The 13,425-nt window shown below is 51.5% G+C and overlaps 1 protein-coding gene across 1 annotated transcript; it reads left to right on the forward strand.

The window, feature by feature from the left end:
- Positions 1-4,028: 4,028 nt before the first annotated feature.
- TAT (tyrosine aminotransferase) lies at positions 4,029-12,532 on the forward strand. The gene is made up of 12 exons (XM_010188609.1): positions 4,029-4,081; positions 5,724-5,959; positions 6,120-6,224; positions 7,044-7,111; positions 7,489-7,647; positions 7,828-7,966; positions 8,491-8,543; positions 8,920-9,072; positions 9,982-10,110; positions 10,545-10,628; positions 11,559-11,657; positions 12,389-12,532. The coding sequence occupies exons 2-12, from the start codon at positions 5,725-5,727 to the stop codon at positions 12,530-12,532; spliced, it is 1,368 nt and encodes a 455-aa protein (XP_010186911.1). The 5' UTR covers positions 4,029-4,081; position 5,724.
- Positions 12,533-13,425: the final 893 nt, after the last annotated feature.

Below are 13,425 nucleotides of genomic sequence, written 5' to 3' on the forward strand. Positions count from 1 at the left end.
GTCTTGTTCACTGTGTTTCCAGCAGTGAGTGGATCAGCTGGAGGGGATCCAGAGGAAAGCAAAAGAAAGCTCTAAAAATTCAACCTATGAGAAAAAGATTGATCCCAGCCCTCTCATTTGACAGAACAGGTGTCTGTTAACAACTTGCAAGCTTGCTAATAGGGAGGTGCCTTTACAACAACTTGCAATCTTGTAAAAAGCTGCTGTCGAGAGGAGGAAAGTATTTCGTGCTCCCTGTCTGCTGCTGGCATAGTCAGGAAGCAGTGAGCTTAGCTTGAAGCAAAAGGGATGTGAGTTAGGCACTCCAGAAAAAGACAATGTGTCTCCCACACCCCCTGACTCCACCATTGTGTAAGGAGACAGGCAGTTGTTGCGGGAGCAGAGTGGTTGGGCAGATGGTGGGTTTCCATCACTGGGGCTCAAAGTCAGTCACGAGCGGGGCTGGGAGAAGAAGGTGCCTGGTGCTGCCTGCCCCACTCACTGCCAGCTCATGGTGTCGCCTTGCCCCACAAAGCCACCATGCCCCTGTCCATCACCCCCATTGGCTGGTCAATGTCCCTGCGGCTTCAAGGCCACCAAGGGGGCAGCGGCCACAACAAAGCATGCGACAGCTACTTTTCCAGAATGAGCCATTTCTAGCTAGACGGTGCAATTTGTCTTTTAATGTTGCCCTTCAGATTTTTATTTCTGAGATCAAATCCTGAGTGGTCTTAAGTACGGGCAGACAGACGAAGTAGCTACTGTGTACTTCTGAGCCACTTAGTTGCTAGCTTTGAGTCACTCTCTGTGGATTGTGCCAGGTAGCGAGGTGGGGGGTCGGTCTCTTCTCCCAGTTAACAAGTGATAGGATGAGAAGAAACGGCCTCAAATTGCACCAGGGTTGGTTCAGAGTGGATATTAGAGGAAAAATTTCCTCGCTGAAGGAGTTGTCGAGCCCTGGCAGGGGCTGCCCAGGGAAGCGGTGCAGTCACCATCCCTGGAGGGGTTTAAAGGACGTGTGGATGTGGACATGGTTTAACGGTGGAGTTGGCAGTGCTGGGTTAACAGTTGGACTCGATGATTTTGAAGGTCTTTTCCAACCTAAACGACTCTATGATTATCTGGCTCTCTCTTTCTGTCTCTTAAACACAATGTTTGCACATCTTTGTGGAACCTAGCTGGGGTTTTTTTGAGCTGATTTTCTCCTCTGATTATGCAAAGAGGTAACAGGTGCTATGCTGCAACTCAGGTGAATGCTGAGCAATTAAGACTACTGGAGGCACTACCATCATCAAGGTTTGATCAGAGACTTGTGCAAATATATGTAGGTTTGGCACAGCAGCCTCATCCATGCTGTATGGCAGATTTAACTGTGAGCATCTGCGTTTACAGAATGCCCGGTGACCTGACCTGTAACAGACAAGGTTTGTCACTGGCATTTCAGGAGACCTGCTGCAGTGTTATAAATATACTGTGGGAACTGATAAGCAGTCACAGAATTCATGAGAGCTAAGGAGGCTTCATGGCTGTTTGCTCATATAAACGAGAGATCAATAATAAATTAATTTATTTTAAAAAAATGGAAAAGGAAAAATCACATATTTGGTTATTAAAAGCCCTGCTGGGTTTCTGTGCAGAGTACCAGCTGAGTGTCAGTCCCTGGAGCAGAGCACCCTGAATGGGGGTACAGGGCACATGGGCAAAACTCTCCAGGTGCCTGCAGCCCAGCAGCGACAGTGACACAGGTTTGTCTGTGCAGTGACACCTGGGCCTGTGCTCCGCTCCAGGAGCCGTTCCTCACCCCTGCTCCGTGACTCTGGCTGGTCCTGGCAGGGGGAATTGCTTCTTCTTGCTGGCTTGGTCTCTGTTCACAGAAACAGGACGCTGGGCAGTACCAAAGGATCTCAAGCCATCACCAGTCTCTCCTTCCTCTGGGAAGAGACAAAAATCAATTTCTCAGGCTATACAAGAAAGAGAGAGCTGAAGAGATGTGCTACAAGATACCTGTGAAGAGAGCTGCTGAGACAGAGCAGCGAACTGCAGGGAGTGGGCTGGTCAGGACAGTGGGGTATAGAGGTCCTGGCAGCCACACAGCCTTGCTGGCAGAAATGCATCCTGCAGGGCACGGCCGCCCATTCCACCACACCATACAAGAGGTGGCTTGGCCATATTTGCAGAATATGAAGTGCTGAGAGTTGTGTTCTTGCTTCAGCCCTGGGAGGCACCAGAAGGTGGTGAGGCCTGCAAGACCCCATGTGAGAACATCCAGAGAAGGACTGGAGTCATGCAGAGAGGAGAAAGGCATAGTAATAGCAGGAGAAACCCACTAACCCTATTGTGCACCACTGTCCTGCCCCCCTTCTGGCCAGCTCTCAGCCTTACGTAACTGGGTCTACCTACGTCTCCAGAGCCATTTTTTTCCCCCCACTTGGCAGCAGGCTTCCACCATGCCCTCTCCTGAACCCCGCCGCTGCGTGCGGTGTTACAGGTACAGCTCAGTTGCGTCAGCTTTGGGGTTGTTGCTAGGCAGAACATGTAGCATCGTCCTTGAGGCCTCCCAATAGCACATTTAAACCTGGCAGGGCTGAGCATGCCAAGAGATGGGGAAAGCAAGAAAATAACCCAGAGGTGCTTGGAGAGCGCCTACATGAACTCCTGAAGGTTGCTCATATCAGGTTTCAGTAAAAAGAAGAGAGAAAATGGTCTGGAACTTCAGCAGAAGAAAGCCCGAGCAGTACAAGATGTTTCTCTGTGAATTGTTTTTGAAAGGTGCTATTCCTTGTCCAAAGCCCCCAGGGATGGCTGCTGTGCGCCTGCCAGCCAGCCTGGGGCTGGGGGCCCTGGCTGGACCCACTGGCTGCACCCCAGCACCTCCCAACCTGCCTCCAGCCCTGGCCCCACTGTGGCCTCCGCAGTGCCCACTGCAGCACTCGTGGCTCCCAGCCCCCCGCCCCTGCCCTGTGCAGAGGGAAGGGGCCACTTCTTGCACTGAAGAGGTGCAGCCTTAGCTGGTGGTGCAGTGAGCATGAGTGGTCCTTCCTCCTCCCACGCAGGAGTGTGTGTAAACAGACAAAAATCACAGTGACCACTGGCCTCTGCAATGCAGGTGTCAGCACTCTGCAAGATCAGCAGCGTCCCCCTTGTCCCTGAGCACCACTTTGATCTCTGGCTTTTTTCTGTCGAAGTAGTAAGGGAAGACTGGGAGCAGCCCTTGGAAGACAGGGAGGATGCAGATGCTGCTCTTATCTGTCCCAGGCCTGCAGGAGTCAAGGGACAGGAAGGTATAGATTTCACATCATTTAGCAAAAAAAGGCCTTCTGGGAATGGTGTCATCTGTGCTTTGCAGTACCATCAGAAAGGGAAGAATTGCATCATTTCTGTTAGCTGCCAAAATTAGGAGTTTGCTTGGGTCTTGCAGCAACTACCAAAAAAAAAAAAAAACAAAAGGAAAAAAAAATAATAAAAAACCCAACAAACCCATGGCAACTTGAGCTTCCTTTAACCCTTTGGGTCCTGGTGTCTCCAAGGCACCAGCTAGGGAAGTGCCAGCCTCCCTTCAGCCTATGGAGGAAGATGTCTCCTGACTGTAACAATGCCACAAACTCTCTTTATTCAGCTGGTGCATCGGGAGCCCAGAGCCTTTGAGGTTGGGACAGACCGATGCTTTCTGCAGACTTTGGGGTCCCTCAATCCACTCTCGGTGCATTGCAAGTTCTAGGGCTGGAACACCTGGGCTCTGTGCAGATTTGCCCCTGCAGTCTTTGAGGGCTGAGGGAAGTGGTGTAAAAGGGTGGCAGCCCAGGGCCTCTGGAGAGCCAAGCTGTGTCCCTCCACAGGCTGCCCCCTGAAAGAGTTAACAAGCAGACATGATTCAGGTGTTTGAAGTGAGCACAGTTGCAATTGGGAGGAGAGGGCATTTTTGGGTGGGGAGAGCAGCCCTCTCTGTGAGCCAATGGCTAAACGATTCAGTGCCAACGCCCAGTTTTGGGGCATATTTCATGGGCAAGAATTTGCAGGGATTTCTTCTCAAGGGGATTTGTCCTGGATGAAAAGTAGGGACTGGACCACCAAGCTTGGTGTTTCCTTCTCTGTGCTGTAGAAGGTAAAGTACTATGCTCTGGTACCTTGCTTCTTTCAGGGGGAGAAGTGGGGAGATCTTTGCTGGCTGCCAACACTGAAGGCATCAATTGAGCCTATGTCTGCAGCTCTCCTTTGCATGAGATCCACTTTGCAGGGTGGTGTGAAGGCTCTGCTGGGATAGACTCTGCACTGTGCGTTTACGATTTGGCCCTGCTGTTGAACTGACATATGTGGCTCATTTCTCTGATCAGGTTTTATGCAGCCCTGCTGCACGTTTCTTCAGCTGCATTTCCTTTGGTGGAAAGGAAACCCAGAAGATATTAGCAGCAGAGAAGCTTAAGTCTTGCTTTGTGACCCTGTTAGATCAGCCCAAGTTGCTATGGACAGGCTAATGAGGCACTGCTGGCAGAGCATCTGCAGCAGCATGGGACATCTCTAGGTGTAAATGTCACTGAATCAGTGAGAAGTTTGTTCCAATGCCAAATCCTGCCTGAAGCAGGCAACACTAGAGCCTTTCCAGCTTAGTCTCTGCAGGGGAAGGGGTAGCTGTGTTGTGAATATCTGCAACCATGGGGCTGAGTCACTACCATCAGGAAAGGGCTGCTGTTCACTGAACTGCCCTTCAGTGGAGCAGAGAAATAGGACAGTGCAGAGACCATAAGCAGTTTATGGCAGGATTATAAGATAGGGTGCTGGTATCAGCAAGAATAGGCTTGGTGGCTCAGGAGGCCTCTGCCTGGCCCGTGCTCTGTCCCTAACCGTCTGCAAGTGGAAAGCCCTGAGTCGGCAGCAGTTCATAAGTAAGGGTTTTGCTAGCGGGATCTGGTCTATGTTCCAGGTATATGTGCTGGGGTGTGTAAGTCACTTTTGTGTGCATTTTGGGCCTAAAAGGCAGCCGATCCTTTGCTGTGCCTTGCTTGTTACCCAGACTCAGGCAGGACTACAGGCCCTTTACTTGAGGCAGTGCCACCTCCCTGTTTTCCCTCTTGGCCCTACCAGTCTCGCTCCATTTTCTAAGCACTGCCTTTTGCTCTGGGGTCTCTGGGCTGGGCTGTTGCTCCCTGTTGCTCAGCTGACAGAGGCAAGTGACTGTAACCTACACCCTGCCACTGTTCAATGCATGCTGCTGTCATTGGGCCAGAACTACCTTTTAGACATCTGAGATTTGGTTTAAACAGTGCTGAATTTCTGTCTGCAGACTGGAAGGACATTCAGGATGTGACATCACATGGTGGGCTGATCCTTGTGGTTGCAGCTTGAGGTGTGCAAGTTAATAGCTGGGGGGAGGAAGGAGGTGACCTGGCCCTCTGTCAGTGGAGCATTGAATCTGCAGTCAAGCAGTTACCACCATGTATACCTCTTGGTCGCTGGCTTTAACGGGCTCTACTCCTCCTCTGCACAGCAAACCCATGCTAGACAGGGGTGCAGCCAGCATGGAGCCTTTATCTTTCCCATTGTGCTCTCGCTCACATGCAGGATTTCACTCCATCCTGGTCCCAAATACAGCCCTACTTGCTGCTGTGGAGTTGTCCATAGGCGGTAGGTAGGGTCTACAGCTTTCAGAAGTTTTGCATTTGGAGAGTCATGTCCCCAGCCAGGCAGATTTCTTGTTTGGCATGTGTTAACTAAGCCCAGGAAATCTGCTTCACACTGACAGCTCTCAGGATGGACTCATACCTGATCCAAGTGAATGGCCATGGAGATCATGTACCAATGCTGGATGTTCATCTCAAGACCAATGGGAACAACATATCACTGGGGAAGGTGAAGGTCCGGAAGCCAAGATGGGCTGTCAGGGCTTCTGAAATGTCAAAGAAGACTTTCAATCCTGTCCGAGCCATCGTAGACAGCATGAAGGTGGAGCCTAACCCAAAGAAAGCTATGATCTCCTTGTCCTTAGGTGAGCATGGTGCTGTGGCTGAAGCCTCCGGGCAGTGGGGTTGACTGTGTGGCTGGCAGGTTGCAGGAGTGCGAACACCCAGGGGCAGGTCAGATAACCACGCAGTTCTGTGTCTGTCACAGATCTGTGAGAATTTTACTATTTTTCAATCCTCAAAAAGGAGACCCGACAGTCTTTGGAAACCTCCCCACAAATGATGAGGTCACGCGGGCTGTGAAGGAGGTTTTGGACTCGGGACGTTACAACGGTTATGCTCCGTCTGTTGGTAAGTTGACAAAGCTCTTCTGTGAGAGTAGGATGAAGGCATGTGCCAGCTCCTACACCAGAGCAGGTATATGGAGCCCATGAACATCTTCCCAGTAGCACCCTGCAGCTGCCCTCACCAACAGTCTTAGATACACCTGAGTGTTCCTCCCTGGATGATCTGTTTGAGGCCCAGAGCCTCCTGCAGAAGCTGTGTTTGCTCCCCCAGTCACTAGAACAGGTAAGGTTTCAGGCACCCAGAGGGGCCCAGGACTGTGTCTCCCAGCCGTGGGTGGCAGCCAAGCCTGATCTGCCTTGACCAGGACTCCCTTTGGGCTCACTGACTTCTCAGACAAGATGAGGTCCCTTCCAATCCCTAACGTTCTGTGATTCTGTGAAGATGAGTCCTGTTTGCAGTTAGTGCAGAAAGCAAGCACAGAGCGTAGATCATGCCTGCCTCACAGAACACTCTGGTGGCAGGGAGGGCTGCCCTGTGCCATCACTGAACAGCGAAGGCCATGTAATAGCATTTGTCCCTCTGCTGGGTGGGGGCAGCTCCTCAGCTGCCTTCGACACTGTTCCTGTCTGCTCTGTGCCCAGGATGTGCTGGGGACAGAGCCTGCCTCCCTAACCCGGGTCTGTCCCTGCTCTTGGCCTGCCTGGCCCAGTCTCAGGGCTGCGTGGTGCTTGGCCCGAGGCAGGACAGTCTGTGCCACTGCAGGACAGTGTCACTAACAAATGGGCTTCCTGCAGCCTGCAGCAGCTGTAAGCCTTGTACTGGCAAGGAAAAGGAAATGGTCTGTAAAAACCTCCCTTCCATGTTTGGCTCCTCTTTCCCCAGGCTACCAGTCCTGCCGGGAAGCAGTGGCCGCATACTACAACTGTCCAGAGGCACCACTGGAGGCCCAGGTACTGGTGTGAGCTGAGGCTCCCACGGCGGTGCAGGCAGGGTGCTGCTGCCTGTGCCCAGACCACATGGCGGGGAGCCCTGCCCCAGCTCTCTCCCTCCCCTGCCCATCTGTGGGACTGAGGGCTAGCCCATAGCCTTGTCCCACAATGGCGTCCTGCTGCTCTTGTCCCCTGCCCTGAGCACTTCTCCTCCACCCTCCTAAGGAAGCTGAGCTCTGTGGCTGTTGGAGGTTTTCCTGCTTTTGGTCTGGCTCCAGACCTGTCTTTTTTGGCTGAGAAGCTCTCCCCAGGCAGAGCCTGAGTGTTGTGCCAGTCCCACATGGCTGGGTACTTCAAAGCAGCTGTGCTTTCCACTGACTCCTGTGTGTTCTTTGCAGGATGTCATCTTAACAAGTGGCTGCAGCCAGGCCATAGAGCTTGCCTTGGCAGTGCTGGCCAACCCAGGCCAGAACATCCTGGTGCCACGGCCCGGCTTCTCCCTCTACAAGACTCTGGCATTGTCTATGGGGATCGAGGTCAAACTCTACAACCTCTTGGTAAGTGGTGGCAGGCCTGGAAGAGGCAGCTCTGACACTTCTGTCTCTCAGAAATACCCAGGCCCTGCTTGGGAAGTGGGTGAAGATGACCTGCGTAACCCTGGGCAACCTGTCACACCTCACCCTGTGTGGCATGTCCAGTTCCCTGGCTGTTACGTCCCCTTCTCTTCACTTCACTAGCCTGAGAAGGCCTGGGAAATTGATCTGAAGCACTTGGAGTCTCTGGTGGATGAGAAGACAGCTTGTCTCATTGTGAACAACCCATCGAACCCCTGCGGCTCTGTGTTCAGCAAGAGCCACCTCCAGAAGATCCTGGCAGGTGAGCCTGCCTGTGTGTATGTGGGGCATGGTTGCAGTCTGGTGTCTGCCCATATCTTGATCACTGTGGCACCATGACCCAGGGCTTTGCTACCCCCCTCACGACTGACTCCAGCTCAGGAAGCAGGTCTTGCTCAGTGTGCAGGTATTGCCTTATCTGGGCAAGAACATGCAGAGTGTGTATCTTGCTCCTCAAATGCTCTGTGTGGTTTGGGCTGCTTGTTTCTCCACTTCGGGTCCACAGAGAGAGAGAGTTCAACAGGGAGCCCTATGCTTCCTGAACCCTGCCTGTCAGTGGGAGAGCTGTGCTGCCTGCCTCCAGTGGTGAGGGCAGAACTAGGCTTAGTGAGAGCAGGGATCTCCAGTGCTTGGGCTCTCTGAATGAACAGTCTGTAGGAAGAAGATAGAAACCCTCTGCCCTGGGACAGAGCTTCCCTCCGAGTCTTCCCAGACCCTGCAGCAAAGAGCTGGTCTGTTCCCTTGGAGGATGCTGGGTGGCCATGCTGAATGCCCTCTCTCCCACAGTGGCATCAAGACAGTGCGTGCCCATCCTTGCTGATGAGATCTATGGAGACATGGTGAGTGTTAGCTGCAGTCCTTTGCACCCCCACGCTGCCTGTCCTTTCTGATGCACTTGCCCTTTGGCCATGGCAGCCAGGTCTCCAGAGGTGAGCGACAGCTCCACTTCCCTGTACTGTGCCTGGCTCCATGCCTGGAGCTCCCAGTCCTCTGGTGTGCACTCCTGGGGGTACCTCTTTTGTCCAGCTCCTTCTCTGCTCCCAAACGGCTCACTTTCATGTGAGTGCACTTACCATGTTCATACCTTGAAGCTGGGAGCTTTCACTATCAAATTCCCGTCACTTCCCTGCCTCCCTTCCTTTTGTCCCTCATGCACACCCCCACAGTTTTCACAATAAGAGGCAGGGACAGCCCTAACACAGCATCCTGTCACAGGTGTTTGCTGACTGCAAATATGAACCCATTGCAACTCTCAGCACCAACGTGCCAATCTTGTCCTGTGGAGGCTTGGCAAAGCGGTGGCTAGTCCCTGGCTGGCGGATGGGCTGGATCCTAATTCACGACAGGAGGGACATCTTTGGTAATGAGGTGAGAACTGCTGAGTGTGGCTTTCACAGTAACAGGTCTGCAAGTGTCTTCAGTGTGTGCATCACCAGGGCTTTAACTGATACAGGCATGTACTGCTCTTTTGCTCTCCCATGGGTGTCACCCAATTGCTTACACACTTTTCTGCACCTCTAAGCTTTTCATGTCCCTTGCTTACTCCATCTGCTCCCATACGTGGCCTTCTACCCACATCTACACTCCTTGTCTCTACTGCTCCTTCATATATGCCTTGTCCTTTTTGTATGCTTCTAACTCCTTCTCTTCTCAAATAGATCCAGTGTGCACTGAAGGTATTGCATGGCTTATCCAGCATGTGGAGTCCATGTGTGGTCTCTATGTGCTCTTATATGATTTCTCTTAAAAGTAAGTACAAAACACCTTGCAATGCTGCCAGTGCTTTATCTGGGCTGTTCAGCCACGTTACAAAACAACTATCTACTGCAGAGATCTTTCCACCTAGAGGGCTTTCTGCAGAGGAAGAGGGAGAAGAGAGGACCAACTGAGTGAGCAGAAGAGCTAATGTTGGTTGTCCTTACCTGGCTTTGAAAGTGTGACTTCTGGGCCTAAACTTAAGAGAAATGCAAAGTGGTATTTGGAACAGCTCTGGCTTTATTTGTATTATCTGTATTCCAGCCTGGTTTGAGTCAGATTGGGAAGCTCCAAATGTTGTCTCTGTTGGCATTACAACCTGCAGCTGAGGAACAGAGACTTACACTGTAAATAGCCTGCAAATCCCTGGCATATAGTCAAGCAAATATTCTTTAGTATGCTGTATGCTCACTGAAGAGATGGGTGTACACAGCTGTAGAAATAAAGAGAGTAGGTCTTGGAGCTGTCCCTTTCCTTTGGGGAAGAACAGTCTGAGCTGCAAATATCACCATGTTTTTTCAGATCAGGGATGGCCTTCTAAGACTGAGTCAAAGGATCCTAGGACCCTGTACAATTGTCCAAGGAGCACTGGAACGTATCTTGCATCGAACACCCCCCGAGTTCTACCACAACACCCTCAGCATGCTCAAGGTAAACAGGCAGTAACAGGGCAGCACAGTTGGCTCTCCCAACCAGTTTGGAGGGAGCCATCTCTCTAGCTCATCATCCCTCCCCACCACCTTCAAGGTGCAGTTCTATGACTAGGAGAGCCCAACAAATCCAATTCCAGCAGGAGACCTGGTAACTGGGGCAGAAATATTGGATGTGATAAGTTTAGGGCAGCCTAGCCCTGCAGCTGTAGCTGGTGACCCAAGGGATGAGAAGTTTGGCACTGACTTGCTGAGCTCAGCTCAGCAACAGCTGCTGTACTCAAGGCCATGATCACCCATGCTGTTTGCATTTGTTGTCCATTTATTTGCAGTGGGCAAACCTGTTTATAGTCCTGGTACAGAGCTTGGCTTTCATTCGCTGAGCTGCTTCCTGGAATTTCTCCTGTTTTGAAATTTCTCCTTTCTTCTTTTCAGGCCAACGCTGACCTTTGTTACGCTGCCTTATCAGCTATCCCTGGGCTCCAGCCTGTCAGTCCTGCCGGAGCCATGTACCTCATGGTAAGCAAGGAAAGTGAAATCCCATTTCCAGATCATCAACACTCACAGTAGATCTCATTGCCAGTGCTTGTCAGTGGTTTCAGATTGTTGCCTGGCACCAGGTCTCCATTACCATGCATTTTCACATTGCCCTATGTGGTAGACACATCCCTTGGTCACTTCTGAAGGCCAGAATATGCTGTGCACTTCTCACATAGCAGAGGCCAGTACATTTCACTCCGTCACTCCTGCACAGAACTCAGTGACCTGTACTTTGCAAGACAACATTGTTTTACCTGCATTTGAATCCTACTGGCAATGGGAAGCCCCTACAACACAAGTCAGATTATCGTACTTCCTGTTGGAGATGTAGTCTTCCTACTAGCATTTCTGTCTTCTGCCTATGCTGTTGCCTCTTTTTCCATATCTGGTTTAATTGCTTGTTTTTCATCACATCATAGAAAGTTTTTAAAAAAAATCTCTTTTGCCTCAGCAAGGTGAATTGAAACATTTAAGACTCTGAAGTTTAATACATTTGTAATCTTTTTTTTTAACCAAAACATTCATTTGTCTTTTTCTTACCATATGGATTTCTTGCATGACAGAATTATTAATGCATATTGACTAGAGTTCTCTCCCAAGCTCTTTTTCAAGATGTTATTTATTTTCATTTCTGATTGATTACTGTATCTTTGCCATAATTTTTTTACTGAAGTTGTCCTTAACTGAAATTCCAGCTTTAGGTAGTTAATGAATACTTCTTGAGGAAGCTCCAATTTTGATTTATATGTTTCTGTTTTTGTCTTACATTCCCATCAGCCCAAATCATGAACAAAAATTGAGGGCAGACAGCTGCATTTGACTAGGAAGTTATGGGGCCATGTGTGTAAACGGAGTCACTGCAGATAGTTTTGGTGCCCTTGTTTGCTATGTTTCACCCCTCTGCTGCAGGTTGGGATTGAGATGGAGCACTTCCCTGAGTTTGAAAATGATGTTGAGTTCACTGAGCGACTCATCTCGGAGCAGTCTGTGTTCTGCCTGCCAGCCACGGTGAGCCTAACCCTGAGAACTGCAGGGACCTGTGGGCCGTAGCACAGGGAGAGAAGCAACAGCGGTTTTCAGCCTGGGGATGGGTTGGGAGTTGTGTGTGCTGCATTCATGGTTTGTAGTGGTGCATGTGTGCTGGCTGTGAGCACAAAGTGCAGCGTGTAATTGACAGTCTCTGGTTCACTGACAGCTCTCAGGTAGGCTGCCAGGCTCTTCCCAGCTCCAGACTTGCTCTGTATTTCTCAAGTTGGCAGAACTGTTTCCCTGAACCCTATGTACCCTCACACCTCTTTGCTGAAGCCACTCCCTCAGAGGCCCAGGACTGCTACCTCCTATGTTCCTTTCTTCACCCTCTTTCCAGTCACCCACCCCCATAGGCACCGGGAAGGTCTACAGTCTGAGCGCATCTGTGCCCACCTCTTTCCAGCTCTTCTTCCAGTATTGAATATGAATGAGGCCTTGGATGCTCTCAGACCTCTTCTTTTCCTAGCTCCTTCCAGTCCATTCCCTGGGTCCTGCATAGTCCATACACCTATGGCCTGTCACCTTGCAGTGTTATGTCTACACAGAGGTGGGAGAAAACAGGAAAAAAACCCAAAACCATCTAAGAGCAAGAACACAGCCCTGCTGTCCTCCAGTCTGTCCTACACTGACCTACTGTTGCCCCAAGGCAGGGCTCTGAAACTACAGCACTATCCCAGGTAATCGGCCAGCTTCATCCTTTCTCATTTCAGTGCTTTGAGTACCCAAATTTCTTCCGTGTGGTGATCACTGTGCCTGAGGAGATGATCTTGGAGGCCTGCAGCCGCATTCAGGAGTTCTGTGAGATGCACTACCAGGGTGCAGAGGGGGCCCAGGATCTGGAGTGTGACAAGTAGCCACAGCTGGCCTCCTGCCTTTGCCAGGCGAGAGCTTGTGTGAGGCAGCAGCCAGGCAGGCAGGGCTGCTCCCAGCCAGCCCCACATCACCCTGCCTGTAAGCAGCTGCTGTCCTGCTGCTTCACTCTTTGTGCTCCACAGAGCCCTCAGCACTATGGCAAGAAGCAGCCACTTCTCTCTCCTTCACTGCAGCTTGTGTACCCTCTGGCATCCAGTGCTCCATGTCTCCATATGCTCTGTATTTGCACCCTGTGTTGGTCTCTGCTGCCTGTGGACCAGCTCCAGGCAGGGGCACATGGCTGCTCCTGTGCCAGTCCCCACTTGGCCAGCAGCTCCTGTGCTGGCTGCACTTCCCCTTGGGGACAGGAGAAGGCCGCTGTCTCAGAGGACAAGAGGAAGTACCCACCTCTCATTCACCTGTGTTACCTTAGGAGGCTAGAGCTCTTTATACTGAGCCCTTTGTGTGACAAAGGGAGTAAGTTATTGTGACTTTTTTTATTAATAAACATTCTGACATGCCAGTCTGTGCTGTGCTCCTGTTGCGCCAGGTCTGCCTTGGCCATGGTACGGATCCCCCTTGCTCAGCCATGGTGTGGCAGTGCCCCAAGCCTGCACCTGCCTGGCAGCAGGCTGCCCAGAGCCTGCCCTGTCACCACCACAGCAAGTGTGCTGTGGACCCCTGGGGGTACCTGCCAGGCCCTGAGGGCAGGATGGGCCCCTCAAGCCTGGGATGGATCACACCTGGCTGCTCCTGCCCTGCTAATGGCAGCCTGGCCCATTGCCACGCCACAGCTCTGACAAAGCAGGGGGTGCTTGTGCCCACTGCTGTGGGGCAGCACTGCCCCTGCACCAGAGCCAGTCTCGTGCCAGAGCCACCCAGCCCAGGTGCTGCT

Source organism: Mesitornis unicolor, unplaced genomic scaffold (assembly GCF_000695765.1).
Source record: "Mesitornis unicolor isolate BGI_N332 unplaced genomic scaffold, ASM69576v1 scaffold937, whole genome shotgun sequence".
In the NCBI taxonomy this organism is placed as follows: Eukaryota; Metazoa; Chordata; class Aves; order Mesitornithiformes; family Mesitornithidae; genus Mesitornis; species Mesitornis unicolor.